The sequence below is a fragment of the Girardinichthys multiradiatus genome, chromosome 4, assembly GCF_021462225.1.
Source record: "Girardinichthys multiradiatus isolate DD_20200921_A chromosome 4, DD_fGirMul_XY1, whole genome shotgun sequence".
NCBI classification, from domain to species: Eukaryota; Metazoa; Chordata; class Actinopteri; order Cyprinodontiformes; family Goodeidae; genus Girardinichthys; species Girardinichthys multiradiatus.
Window position 1 is genome coordinate 43,464,050 of NC_061797.1, and position 14,366 is coordinate 43,478,415.

At 40.3% G+C, this 14,366-nt stretch overlaps 1 protein-coding gene across 1 annotated transcript in view; it reads left to right on the forward strand.

Annotated features, from left to right (window-relative positions):
- Positions 1 to 14,366, forward strand: part of prmt3 (protein arginine methyltransferase 3) — an 87,018-nt gene that overhangs the window by 28,141 nt on the left and 44,511 nt on the right. The window contains exons 11-12 of the mRNA XM_047363882.1: positions 2,824 to 2,902; positions 13,633 to 13,820. Coding sequence (XP_047219838.1) covers positions 2,824 to 2,902; positions 13,633 to 13,820 — 267 coding nt within the window. The remainder of the gene's footprint in view (positions 1 to 2,823; positions 2,903 to 13,632; positions 13,821 to 14,366) is intronic.

Consider the following 14,366-nt stretch of genomic DNA (forward strand, 5'->3'; position numbering starts at 1 on the left):
AAAACTGGAAGGATATTGGGGACCCATCGTCTTTGAGGAAGAAATATGGCCAGAAAAAAAATCCTGAATGATCGTGATCGACGATCGCTTAAACGTTTGGTGAAATCAAATCTAAGAAAAACAACAGTAGAACTCTGGACTATGTATAATAGTGAAAGTAAGAGCATTTCCACACGCACAATGCAAAGGGAGCTCAAGGGATTGGGACTGACCAGCTGTGTAACCTTAAGAGAACCACTAATCAGTGAGGCTAACCGGGAAAAAAAAGGCTTCAATTTGCTAGGGAGCATGAAGTTTGGACTCTGGAGCAATGAAAGAAGGTCATATGGTTTGATGAGTCCAGATTTACCCTGTTCCAGAATGATGTGCACATCAGGGTAAGAAGAGAGGCAGGTGAAGTGATGCACCCATCATGCCTAGTGCCTACTGTACAAGCCTGTGGGGGCAGTGCTATGATCTGGGGTTGCTGTAGTTGGTCAGGTCTGGGTTCAGCAACAGTATGTATTCAAAGAATGAAGTCAGCTGACTACCTGAATATACTGAATGACCAGGTTATTCCATCAATGGATTTTTTTCTTCCCTGATGACACGGGCATATTCATAGATAACAGTGCCAGGATTCATCGGGCTCGAATTGTGAAAGAGTGGTTCAGGGAGCATGAGACATCATTCTCACACATGGATTGGCCACCACAGAATCCAGACCTTAACCCAATTGAGAATCTTTGGGATGTGCTGGAGAAGGCTTTGTGCAGCGGTCAGACTCTACCATCATCAATGCAAGATCTTGGTGACAAATTAATGCAACACTGGGTGGAAATAAATCTTGTGACATTGCAGAATGTGTGTGTATAAATATATAGGGGTTGGACAATGAAACTGAAACACCTGGTTTTAGATGCTTTGTTGGGGCTTCTGCACACCGTAACTCACCCAGATGTGGGGAAAACAGTAAAGGTGGACTCATCAGAGAACAATACATGTTTCACATTGTCCACAGCCCAAGATTGGCGCTCCTTGCCATGAAACCTCCCACGCTAAAATGACAGGTGTTTCAGTTTCATTGTCCAACCCCTGTATATACATATATGGATACTGCAACAAAAAATAAAGGGAAAACTCAAAACATCCTAGATCTGAATGAATGAAATATTCTCATTGAATACTTTGTTCTGTACAAAGTTGAATGTGCTGACAACAAAATCAGACAAAAATCATCAATGGAAATCAAATGTATTAACCAATGGAGGCCTGGATTTGGAGTCACACACAAAATGAAAGTGGAAAAACACACTACAGTCTGATCCAACTTTGATGTAATGTCCTTAAAACAAGTCAAAATGAGGCTCAGTATTGTGTGTGGCCTCCACGTGCCTGTATGACCTCCCTACAACACTTGGGCATGCTCCTGATGAGACGGATGGTCTTCTGAGGCATCTCCTCCCAGACCTGGACTAAAGCATCCGCCAACTCCTGGACAGTCTGTGGTGCAACGTGACGTTGGTGGATGGAGCGAGACATGATGTCCCAGATGTGCTCAACCGGATTCAGGTCTGGGGAACGGGCGGGCCAGTCCATAGCTTCAATGTCTTCATCTTGCAGGAACTGCTGACACACTCCAGCCACATGAGGTCTAGCATTGTCCTGCATTAGGAGGAACCCAGAGCCAACCGCACCAGCATATGGTCTCACAAGGGGTCTGAGAATCTCATCTCGGTACCTAATGGCAGTCAGGCTACCTCTGGCGAGCACATGGAGGACTGTGCGTCCCTTCAAAGAAATGCCACCCCACACCATTACTGACCCACTGCCAAACCGGTCATGTTGAAGGATGTTGCAGGCAGCAGATCGCTCTCCACGGTGTCTCCAGACTCTGTCACGTCTGTCACATGTGCTCAGTGTGAACCTGCTTTCACACAGGGCGCCAGCGACGAATTTGCCAATCCTGGTGTTCTCTGGCAAATGCCAAGCATCCTGCACGGTGTTGGGCTGTGAGCACAACCCTCATTTGTGGACGTCTGGCCCTCATACCATCCTCATGGAGTCGGTTTCTAACCATTTAAGACACATGCACATTTGTGGCCTGCTGGAGGTCATTTTGCAGGGCTCTAGCAATGCTCCTCCTGTTCCTCCTTGGACAAAGGCGGAGGTAGTGGTCCTGCTGCTGGGTTGTTGCCCTCCAGGGGCCTCCTCCACGTCTCCTGGTGTACTGGCCTGTCTCCTGGTAGCGCCTCCAGGCTCTGGACACTACGCTGACAGACACAGCAAACCTTCTTGCCACAGCTCGCATTGATGTGCCATCCTGGATGAGCTGCACTACCTGAGCCACTTGTGTGGGTTGTAGAGTCCGTCTCATGCTACCACAAGTGTGAAAGCACCACCAACATTTAAAAGTGACCAAAACATCAGCCAGAAGAAATGGGTACTGAATAGGCTTCCATTTTAAATCCATGTTATATTCCAATGATATTCTGTCCTTCGAAACAAAGGACAGATAGGGAATAGTGGGACCATTACCATTTACCATTTGTATAGCATTTCCTAATTTTATTGATTTTAAAAATGTTTTATATTCATTTCCAGTGGTTCCTCACTAAGTTCATCCTCCTAAGTATGATCATGTATTGTGCGTTCATTTGTTTCTTTTAACCTCTGTAAAGCACCCTCTGTTGCACTTGAGTGTATAAAACTTACAAATAAAGTTCAGGTTAATTGATATGACAGTGAAATTGAGGTGCATTTATTCTCTTTTGAAGTTCTTAAATGAAGTTTGGTAATAATTATGGATTTTTCTTTTTTTTTTTTGTTTCTTTTTAACACCAGGGCTACTTCTTGCTTTTTGAATCCATGTTGGACTCTGTCCTGTATGCCAGAGACCTTTACTTAGCTGATGGTGGTTCAGGTAAGTGGTATAATTATTATTTCTATGCACAATTTGTGTTTTTATTTGGTAAAGCTTACATGCAGATATTTATTTAATTTGTTGTACGCGAAGACTCTAGAATTAAAGGTCTGAAACATTTTTGAGCTATTTTTGTACATACAGTGGTTACTCAGAATATGATTTTAATGTTTATATTTGGTCTATTGGTTCAATTTGAATGTTGTCAGGTATGTTATTAATTGTCTGAAAATTATTTAATTTCCCAGTAAATATGATAAACTAACTAACTCCAATTCTTATTTACTATAGAAAAAAGAACATTTTAAGGTAAAATCTTTATGCAGAAAATGTGACACCTTTGAAGATGTGGGTCTTCCAAAACCACAGAACCACTTAGCTGTATGTTTTTAATGTTGTGACTAACTTTCAGAAGTGTTTGGAACATCTCTACAAGTGTTTATTGATCTATAACCACAGTTTTTGCCAATATGTTCGCATTTATTATGGTAATTGTCTCTTCAACTTGAACTTTGTACCACTCACAAGGATTGGTTTTTTTTATTTACTGAAAAAACAGGTTGCCTCCTGTTCCACGATGATACAGTCGGAGCTTATAGAACACTGTTGTGGTATCCAGGCTATGTAAGATTAATGCGGCTTGCCTGAAATCCACACTAATCTACTGTAGGTTTTGTGTTGGCCTCAGTAGCAGCTAGCCTAAAGTATGTTTTTGTCTCTTTTATTTTTTTAAACTCGTATTTTTAATGGTGGATTTGCAATATAATAAAACTCAGTAGTGCCCCAAGACATTGGCTTAACACAGTTGGAAATCCTTTTTTCTTTTGTCACCCCATCACTGCCACAAATTTAATGGCTTGTGCCAAATGTGACAATACTGAGAAACTGTTCCACCACACTGCCTTTACTGGCTCCTCGGGACATGAGAAGGGTCACACTTGCACAACAACCTACACACACGCACATGTGAACACACAAATCCAGAATGACAAGCAACTTTAGAGAGAAATCTGCTAGAAAGGAAGATTGGACATGGAGGATTGAGACATGACCTGAGTGGGAAAAAAACTGGCATGTCAGAGGTTAGCGTATGGTTCTTCATGATTTAGACGTTGATTGTCTGAGCTCACAGTGATCCTGCTGGGTTCAATGCTGACCAGAGCATCAGAAGCTTAAAGGCAGATTCTTAAGGCTTCATCAGCCTCGAGCAGTGTTTCTACTGGGATAATAATTATAATTTAAAACTTACTTTACTTTATACTTTATTGTATTTGCTACATTAAATCATTTCTGGATGTATTAAGAATAACAAATTATTTATTTTGCACTTGCTAATGCTAAACCTTATGTCATAAATGTGGGAGATTCAATGAAATAGCTGTTACCAAAAAGCCTACTAATAAGGGTTTGTCTTGATGGAGAAACCAGCCAGTTTCATGACTTTATTAATCTCAGTTTAATACAGTGTCCTTAGAATATACCTTGTGGCTGGGGACAAGAAACATGAACAGGGATCTTTTTAAAGAGTAGACCTCAGCAAGGCCAGATTGACATTATCACAGGATGTGGTTGGCCTCTGAAAGGCTAAAAGGGGAACTGTCTTAGCATTGAAGGAGACCAATAATATGACCCTGTGGAGAGGAATAAAAAATCTCCTCCCAGGGGGATGTGCCCAGAAAACCTTCAAATTGAGGCATCCAAGAAGCTTACTGATCAGAATCTCCTTTTAATAAGAAATACTGGCTATCCTCCAAGCTTCACATGGAGGGTACGGCTGGGCGATATGGCCTAAAATTATCATGATATGGTTTGGATTTATTGCGATATATGAGGTATATCCTAGAATTTTAAAATCTGTTTTTTATCACTATAATAATGTTCAACTCTCTCATGCAGCTGCGAATGATGCATCAGACTCTGACCCTACTTACAACAGTAGGACAAAAGCAACATACATTTTCCCATCTTTTTTTTCTCCACATAATCCAGCAGTTAAGGTGATTTTTATCTGGTACAATTCCAAAATAAAGCATCGGTTTGACAGCATGTTTAAACAAAAAGACAAAAGTACATTAGCCTGGCATATCTGCAAAAACAAGCCATAAGTCATGATCTGATACAAATGCAAGTTGCTCTGACCAAATCAGGTCATAGCGATACTAAACACTGACCAAATCAAAACATTATCTGTCAAACACACACGACTAAACTAAAAGCAGTTGACACAGTATGATGGTGCACAAAGGAGCCAGGCACCAAAACATCAGACCCAATTTCAGGGACCACTTACTGAAATAGTCCCTTTTTTAAACATTATTCATTATTCGTTGAAGGAATAATGCATTGCAGTCTACCATTTTAGTTTTAAAAGAAATACAGTACAACCTGGATAAGAGCTGTTAAATGAGGACTATTTACAGCATTATGAGTCATATGCCGACTGTTACAAATGACCCCTGACACATACTTGAAGACAGCAGTGCAAAAAAGATTAAAAGCTGTAAAAAACAAACAAAACAATATAATCACAACAGCTGGCGCAGTATTATAGCACGGATACAAGCTCAAGTTCAGAGATCAGATTAAATGTGTTAAGCAAATTATTGAATACCAAATTACTCACACTTTATTAATAATAATAATTTTAACTTTATTTCTCTCACAATGGAGAAATTATCCTCTACATTTAACCCATCCTTTAGGAGCAGTGGACTGCCATTGTGCGGCGCAGTCAAGGCAGTAATGAAGTTCATCATCCTTTTGTTAGGTTATCAGCCAAGCTGAAGCTTCCATAAAAACTAGCAGTTTTGATGGCAATGAGTTGAAATCTCTCACCCAGGATAACATCACTCTAAAAGTATGGTTTGATAAGCCTCTTTCCCCTTACTTTATGCCCACTCTTTTATCGAGAGCAGTTTTCCTTTACAAACATGTGCGTTAAGTACCAACAGAAACTGAGCTTCCATCAAAGTTTATGCAGATTTGCACTGATTACTTTAGAAATGTATACCTGATAGTGGCTATGTTGTCATTGTAGACATCACCATGGATCAATGCATGATACATTGAATAAATATATATATACAGGTCCTTCTCAAAATATTAGCATAGTGTGATAAAATTCATTATTTTCCATAATGTCATGATGAAAATTTAACATTCATATATTTTAGATTCATTGCACACTAACTGAAATATTTCAGGTCTTTTATTGTCTTAATACGGATGATTTTGGCATACAGCTCATGAAAACCCAAAATTCCTATCTCACAAAATTAGCATATTTCATCCGACCAATAAAAGAAAAGTGTTTTTAATACAAAAAACGTCAACCTTCAAATAATCATGTACAGTTATGCACTCAATACTTGGTCGGGAATCCTTTGGCAGAAATGACTGCTTCAATGCGGCGTGGCATGGAGGCAATCAGCCTGTGGCACTGCTGAGGTCTTATGGAGGCCCAGGATGCTTCGATAGCGGCCTTTAGCTCATCCAGAGTGTTGGGTCTTGAGTCTCTCAACGTTCTCTTCACAATATCCCACAGATTCTCTATGGGGTTCAGGTCAGGAGAGTTGGCAGGCCAATTGAGCACAGTGATACCAAGGTCAGTAAACCATTTACCAGTGGTTTTGGCACTGTGAGCAGGTGCCAGGTCGTGCTGAAAAATGAAATCTTCATCTCCATAAAGCTTTTCAGCAGATGGAAGCATGAAGTGCTCCAAAATCTCCTGATAGCTAGCTGCATTGACCCTGCCCTTGATAAAACACAGTGGACCAACACCAGCAGCTGACACGGCACCCCAGACCATCACTGACTGTGGGTACTTGACACTGGACTTCTGGCATTTTGGCATTTCCTTCTCCCCAGTCTTCCTCCAGACTCTGGCACCTTGATTTCCGAATGACATGCAGAATTTGCTTTCATCCGAAAAAAGTACTTTGGACCACTGAGCAACAGTCCAGTGCTGCTTCTCTGTAGCCCAGGTCAGGCGCTTCTGCCGCTGTTTTTGGTTCAAAAGTGGCTTGACCTGGGGAATGCGGCACCTGTAGCCCATTTCCTGCACACGCCTGTGCACGGTGGCTCTGGATGTTTCTACTCCAGACTCAGTCCACTGCTTCCGCAGGTCCCCCAAGGTCTGCAATCGGCCCTTCTCCACAATCTTCCTCAGGGTCCGGTCACCTCTTCTCGTTGTGCAGCGTTTTCTGCCACACTTTTTCCTTCCCACAGACTTCCCACTGAGGTGCCTTGATACAGCACTCTGGGAACAGCCTATTCATTCAGAAATTTCTTTCTGTGTCTTACCCTCTTGCTTGAGGGTGTCAATAGTGGCCTTCTGGACAGCAGTCAGGTCGGCAGTCTTACCCATGATTGGGGTTTTGAGTGATGAACCAGGCTGGGAGTTTTAAAGGCCTCAGGAATCTTTTCCAGGTGTTTAGAGTTAACTCGTTGATTCAGATGATTAGGTTCATAGCTCGTTTAGAGACCCTTTTAATGATATGCTAATTTTGTGAGATAGGAATTTTGGGTTTTCATGAGCTGTATGCCAAAATCATCCGTATTAAGACAATAAAAGACCTGAAATATTTCAGTTAGTGTGCAATGAATGTAAAATATATGAATGTTAAATTTTCATCATGACATTATGGAAAATAATGAACTTTATCACAATATGCTAATATTTTGAGAAGGACCTGTATATATATAATATAAAAACTGGATATAAACTCTGTTGATATCCAGCCGAAATCTGTAGATTGATAAATCTGGACATTACCACCATCCACTGGAGTATATATACAGTGTAAAACTGGTGAACTCTGGTGTAGCACAAGCAAAGCAAAATATACCTTTCCTTGGTGAGGTGTGCATGCACCTCACCTAATGATGGAGTCTCTACTTTAAGGGAGTGAATGCATTTAAAGCAAGCTGAAAAATATTTGGTAGCCTCCTCTGTGCACAACCTGGTGAATGTAGTGAAGACGAGCAAACCTGACACTTATTCCAATATTCAGAAGGTCCTTATCTTGTCCTGTACACTGCCCTTGAGCAGTCCTGTGAAAGACGATTTTCACATTTGAATATCTTCAAAAACAAGGACAGATCCTGCCTATCGGACTCTCGCCTCTCGTCTCTAATGCACATCTGTTGTCCAAGTTCACCACGGAGACATTTGACCCAAATCCAGCTGTTGACTCATGGATCCAGACAGCTAATTTCAGGCTAAACCAGGAAGAAAGGAGTAGGCCTGGAACATCCACATCCTTTGCTGTTTGTGAAATAGAAGAAGACAGCCAGAAAGAGAGTCAGGATGGTGACGATGGCATTCTGTAGGATAACAGAAGCTTCATTGTTTTAAAATAGTTAAATAAATAAATATCTGTCATTTCATTTGGTTCCTTTGGTAAACAATGTGTTTAAAAATGTGAGGAACAAGCAACAACCCTAGGTTCTTCCCTGAGAACAAGACCAAAAATGTTATGTGCACCCCTGACTATACTAATCACATAGTCTACATTACATAAGGGGTAAGATAAATCCCCTTTCATTAACCTCCCTCCTCATCCAAAGTTAGCTTTAGGTTCACAGACAGACCTTACATGTAATTTAGGTCTAGGCCTTGTGGATTGCGAAGCTTCCTACATCTTTAAAAAGCCTCTCCAATGTAAATTCCACTCGAATGTTGTAAACGTCTCACGAACGTTTTGTAGAAGGACTTTAACACGGTCTAAATTTTCATTGAGAAGTAGAAAGTAGGCAAGGAATTGGTAACTCGGTCCTTGTTTTGGTTGCTCTATTGCGCACCTCCCAGCTGACTGAGGCACGTGGCCCCTTTCATGCACACTGCTCCACATGATTGACACCTCCCCTCAGACAAATACGCAAGTCTTTTGGTCAAAGTTGTACGCGTGTGTCTTGCATTTGTTTAGCTGTAGAGGCCTTGGGAGAGACTACAGTAAAATAATAATTATCACAGATTACCCAGAGTCAGATAGTCAAATTTAAGCATGTCTAATATCATTTTAACAATTAAAAGGTATGGTCTACAGCTTTAAGTCATTGTGCTGTCTTGGATTTATCCTATTCTATTCCAAAGCATATTTTTATGTTTTAAGTGTTTGTGCACATGACTGTGCTGAGTTATTAGTCCAGCCCTGCAGCGTTGCTGCTATATGTGTGTTTAAGCTACATTAGAGCAGAGTTACAGCAGCTCTCCAATTTTCCCCACTACATTAACTTCCCCTTCATCCTTAAATGTGTCCCCACATGCCTGGCACAGTACAGCGTCCAGGGAAAAGAGGTCTGTTTTGTACTATGCCCCCCTCCCACACTTTCTTTTTCCTCTTTTACCCAGACGGCCATTGGGGTGGGGTGTTGGGGGGCCAAAAGGAGCAAGAGTACCGGGTGGGGGTGAAGGGGAGTGGGGTGCTTGACAAACGGGCTGTGAGCAGTGAATCGAGAAGGACGCAGATGTCAAAGCCATGAATCTATTGACGCCTGCATAGTCTACCCTTGCTCATTTTTTCGTCTTTCTGCACAGCACACCCATGTTTGGTGGTCAGTTTCTTCCCTTGGCAGTCTTACAGACAGACCTGTCCTGATTCTGGCCATTCAGCACCTCTACCTTCACCTGATAAACATAATTACTCACATCTGTTGTCAGAAAAACATAAGCTGGCAAATCTTCTGTTTGCATGTGTATATAAGAGAGTCAGTAAGCATGGTGATACTACGGATACTACAACCCTGGACAAGTCGCCAGTCCATTGCAGGGCAACACAGACATACACAGAACAAACAACCATGCACACACTCACTCACGCCTAAGGGCAATTTAGAGAAACCAATCAACCTAACAGTCATATTTTTGGACTGTGGGAGGAAGCCGGAGCACCCTTAGAGAACCCACGCAAGCACGGGGAGAACATGCAAAGTCCATGCAGAAAGACCCCTGGCCGGGAGTTGAACCCAGGCCACAGTGCTACCAACTGCACCACCATGCAGCCACAGCCAGATGTGTCAAATGTTATTTTTAGCTGTTCGCACATTACCTGGAATAAAAAAATATATATGCTACTTGGATAGTTTATATTTTTAAATCTTTAAAGCTTTCCAAATGTTTCAAATATGATAGGCATCATAGACAATGCTTCTTTCAAACAAAGTACTTCAGGGTCACAATGTCAGTATTTCGAGACTAGTTAAATGTGTGCAAAACAAAACAACACCACAGATTGATCCTTCCTCTTAGTGTATTTTTCTATGAATTACAGAGGACCGTCACTTTTATATAGATTCAGAATTTCACTGATATTTTTAAAATTGTGTTTTTTGTGCTTTTGGAAAGTTAGGACATGCAATATTGTTATTACATGAATGACGATCCAAGTGTTCATTGAACAACATTTCCTCGTTTACCTCCCACCCCAACTTAGTCTCCATCATGATGATCTCAGTGTCTAATATTTTATTCAGGTGTAGGCAGTGAAAGTTCATCAGGCAGGACAAATTATTTACTGCTGACCCTTAGACTGTCAATGCATGGCCCCAGAAATATGACAAAATCCAAGTCGTTGCGTTTATGCATACACTCACTACTCGTTAACGCAAATTTCTAATCAGCCAATCACACGGCAGCAACTTAATGCATTTAGGCATGTAGACATGGTCAAGACGATCTGCTGCAGTTCAAACCAAGCATCAGAATGGGAAAGAAGTGACTCTGAATGTGGCATCGTTGTTGGTGCCAGACGGGCTGGTCTGAGTATTTCAGAAACTGCTGATCTACTTGGATTTTTACGCACTACCATTTCTAGGGTTTACAGAGAATGGTCCGAAAAAGAGAAAATATCCAGTGAGCAGCAGTTCTGTGGGCACAAATGCCTTGTTGATGCCAGAGGTCAGAGGAGAATGGCCAGACTGGTTCGAGCTGATAGAAAGGCAACAGTTACTCAAATAACTACTCGTTACAACCAAGTCATGCAGAAGAGCATCTCTGAACGCACAGCACGTCGAACCTTGAGGCGGATGGGCTACAGCAGCAGAAGACCACACTGGGTGCAACTCATGTCAGCTAAGAACAAGAAACTGAGGCTACAATTCGCACAGGCTCACCACAATTGGACAATAGAAGATTGGAAAAACATTGCCTGGTCTGATGAGTCTCAATTTCTGCTGCAACATTCAGATGGTAGGGTCAGAATTTGGCGTCAACAACATGAAAGCATGGATCCATCCTGCCTTGTATCAATGGTTCAGACTGGTGGCAGTGGTGTAATGGTGTGGGGGATATTTTCTTGGCACACTTTGGGCTCCTTAGTACCAATTGAGCATCGTGTCAACGCCACAGCCTACCTGAGTATTGTTGCTGACTATGCCCATCCCTTTATGACCACAGTGTATCCATCTTCTGATGGTTACTTCCAGCAGGATAACACACCATGTCATAAAGCACTAATCATCTCAGACTGGTTTCTTGAACATGACAATGAGTTCACTGGACTCAAATGGCCTCCAGAGTCACCAGATCTCAATCCAATTGACCACCTTTGGGATGTGGTGGAACAGGAGATTCGCATCATGGATGTGCAGCCGACAAATCTGCAGCATCTCTGTGATGCTATCATGTCAATATGGACCAAACCTTCGGAGGAATGTTTCCAGTACCTTGTTGAATCTATGCCATGAAGGATTAAGGCAGTTCTGAAGGCAAAAAGGGTTCCAATTTACCAACAGTACATGGGTGGATTGCAGCTATAACACCTGCTTGTCTGTAGAATCATACCCTATACTTCATTATTTTTGTTTAACCTAAAAAAAACATATTTCTCTTGTCCAAAACCACCTTATGCTTTCCAGTTTACCTACACGTTTAACTGAGATTAATATTAATTCTCAATTTTTAGATTTTATACCCACAATATATTGTATGAACCAGTATTTAAATAATCAAATGTATCATAATACATAAGAATAGTGATAATGTGTCCCAGTCTGACTTGTTAAAATCATTTGTCTTTTATAATAGATTCTTACTATTTTAAATTGGATTAGTTTTGACTAATCGTCATGAATGTAGTCAGACCCTTAGTGTAGGCCGTAGGCCTGAGTATTGACTAATGTTACTTCACAGCAGGAATATATTTGGCTTCAAGCATGTTGTATATAATTGCCAAGAATATTATCTATTCAAGCTGAGTCTTTTCACAACCAGCCTAAGTATTCACATGTGAATCTCCAGTGATCAAACATTAAGGTTTGCATTTAATGTTCATTTTCGGTTATAAATTATTCATTCAGCAATTTACATTATGTGCCTGTGAAGATTAAAAGCTTTGCAGATAAACAAAACAAAAACTGTTCTGAAACAACGTTGTGTGCCTTAAAGGGCTAAAAACCTGTTTTTAAGAGTTTTTTCATTTTTATTTAGTAAGGAAATATATAAAATTTGAAGCCCATGTCTTAAAATTGATTTTGTTAGACATTTGAGCTGCATAATATTTCCTTATAATTTTGTAGAGTCGCAGGTTCAGACAAGTTTCAATTTTAACAAACTCTGTATGAAATTGAAACAGCACCTCCGCTTGCTATTCTACAATGAAACTATAATCTGCCAGGTGTTCATTTTTGCTTGCATTTCTCGGAAGAAACTTTCAGATATACCTCACAACAACTCCACTGCTGTTTTGGGTAAAGGTGCAGCCATTAATCAAACCTTTCCTTTATATCTTCCCATTTTCTGTAGGAATAATTTTGTTTTGGTGCTAAATTAAATCTAAAAGCAGAGTAATGCTTTTATTGATTTTGTAAAGGTTTATTAGCACCCTTACCCTGAAGCCGTAAGAGAATAATAAAGAAAAGAAAGTTGTGTGATGTGTCTGATTGAAAAATAAATGGGGAACCATATTTGTTTTATTCTTATTTACCACACATCTGCAGTATATTATGCCATACATAGAATATTATCATTAACACTGTGCTTTGTACTTCATTGTTTTTGCAACATCCCACTACAATTACAAAAAAAAGCCACTTGCAAAGTTTTTAATTAGATATTTATTGGGTTCAGGAGTATTCAGAAATTATTTACACCGTTTCACACAGGCAGGTTTAAGGCAGGAATGTTATGCCTTTCTCAACTGCTACGTTTCTAACTTTGTGAAAGAGAGATCTGACATGATTGTAAAGACCAAATAAGATTAAGTTTTTCTGATATATGCAAAATAAAGTATGAAAAATTAAAGTAGGACAAATGGTCAACAAGCCATATTTTGTACATATTTGATGGATCCAGTCATTACAGCACAATCATAAAATTGATGTAAATGTCCATACCCACAGCATGCCAGACCGTTCTGTGATTGAATTTGTTGAGTGGTTTGTTAGACATTAAATTTGTTGATAACAAAAAAAAATCTCATTACTGAATAGACTTTTTGAGACCAGAACCTTCCGCCTATTCCTCTAGTTATGACTAATGATGTTTTGTCTAGAGTAAAATAAATATCTTAATGCGTTAACTCGTTGCTGTCTGGGCAGAAAGTTAAGATCTTTAAAATATTTAATTCAGTTTTCTGACTTTGGTTAAAACATATTCTTTATCATCTTTTTCATGTCAAACCTCAAAAATCAATTTGCCTTCAATCTTTTGATTTAACTGTATTAGTCTTAATTAATATGTTTGAGGAACAAAAGGAATAAAAGCTTTGCCACATTTTTTCCTCTCTTCACAGTGTACCCAGACCTTTGTAACATCAGCCTGGTCGCTGTGGGAGATGCACAGAAGCACCAAGATCGCATTGCATTCTGGGATGATGTATATGGCTTCAATATGGCATGCATGAAGAGGGCTGTGGTGCCTGAGGCTGTGGTGGAAGTAGTGAATGCAGAGACATTCATCTCTGAACCTGCAGTCATACAGGTAAACATCTAACAAATCCAAAAGTAAGAGCCCCTTCACATGGGAATAAGACTCACACTACGGTCCCAACAACCAATCAGAAAAATCTGGAAAACCTTATTCAGTGCGCAGGCAAAAATGCTGCAGTGCTATTAGTACTCATCCAAAAGGTTTCTGCCTGCTGTTTTTTGCCAGTCATGTTCTCCACAACACTTTTTTTAGTTGGCAGCTCTTTAGACAGTGATCCTACTAAATATGCTAGATATTGCACAAATGCAAACAAATGTTCCATTTTGTTTTGATTTGTTTGTTTCTTATCATAGCATGGCCCTAGCCCTGTGAGTAGAGGCCCGTTAACACGTCAACGTTTTTTGATGAAAAAAGTTTTGTAGTGTTTCTACTGTTCGTGTACACGACAAAAGCATTTGATCTGAAAACAGCACGATCTGAAAACTGGTTCCAGGTTTTTATGTAAACAGGAAAAACTGGATCTTGAATGGGGAAGTCCTGGCACATGTGCACTATGACTGCTGTCAGCAGAAATTAATGCGCACATCATAATGAATG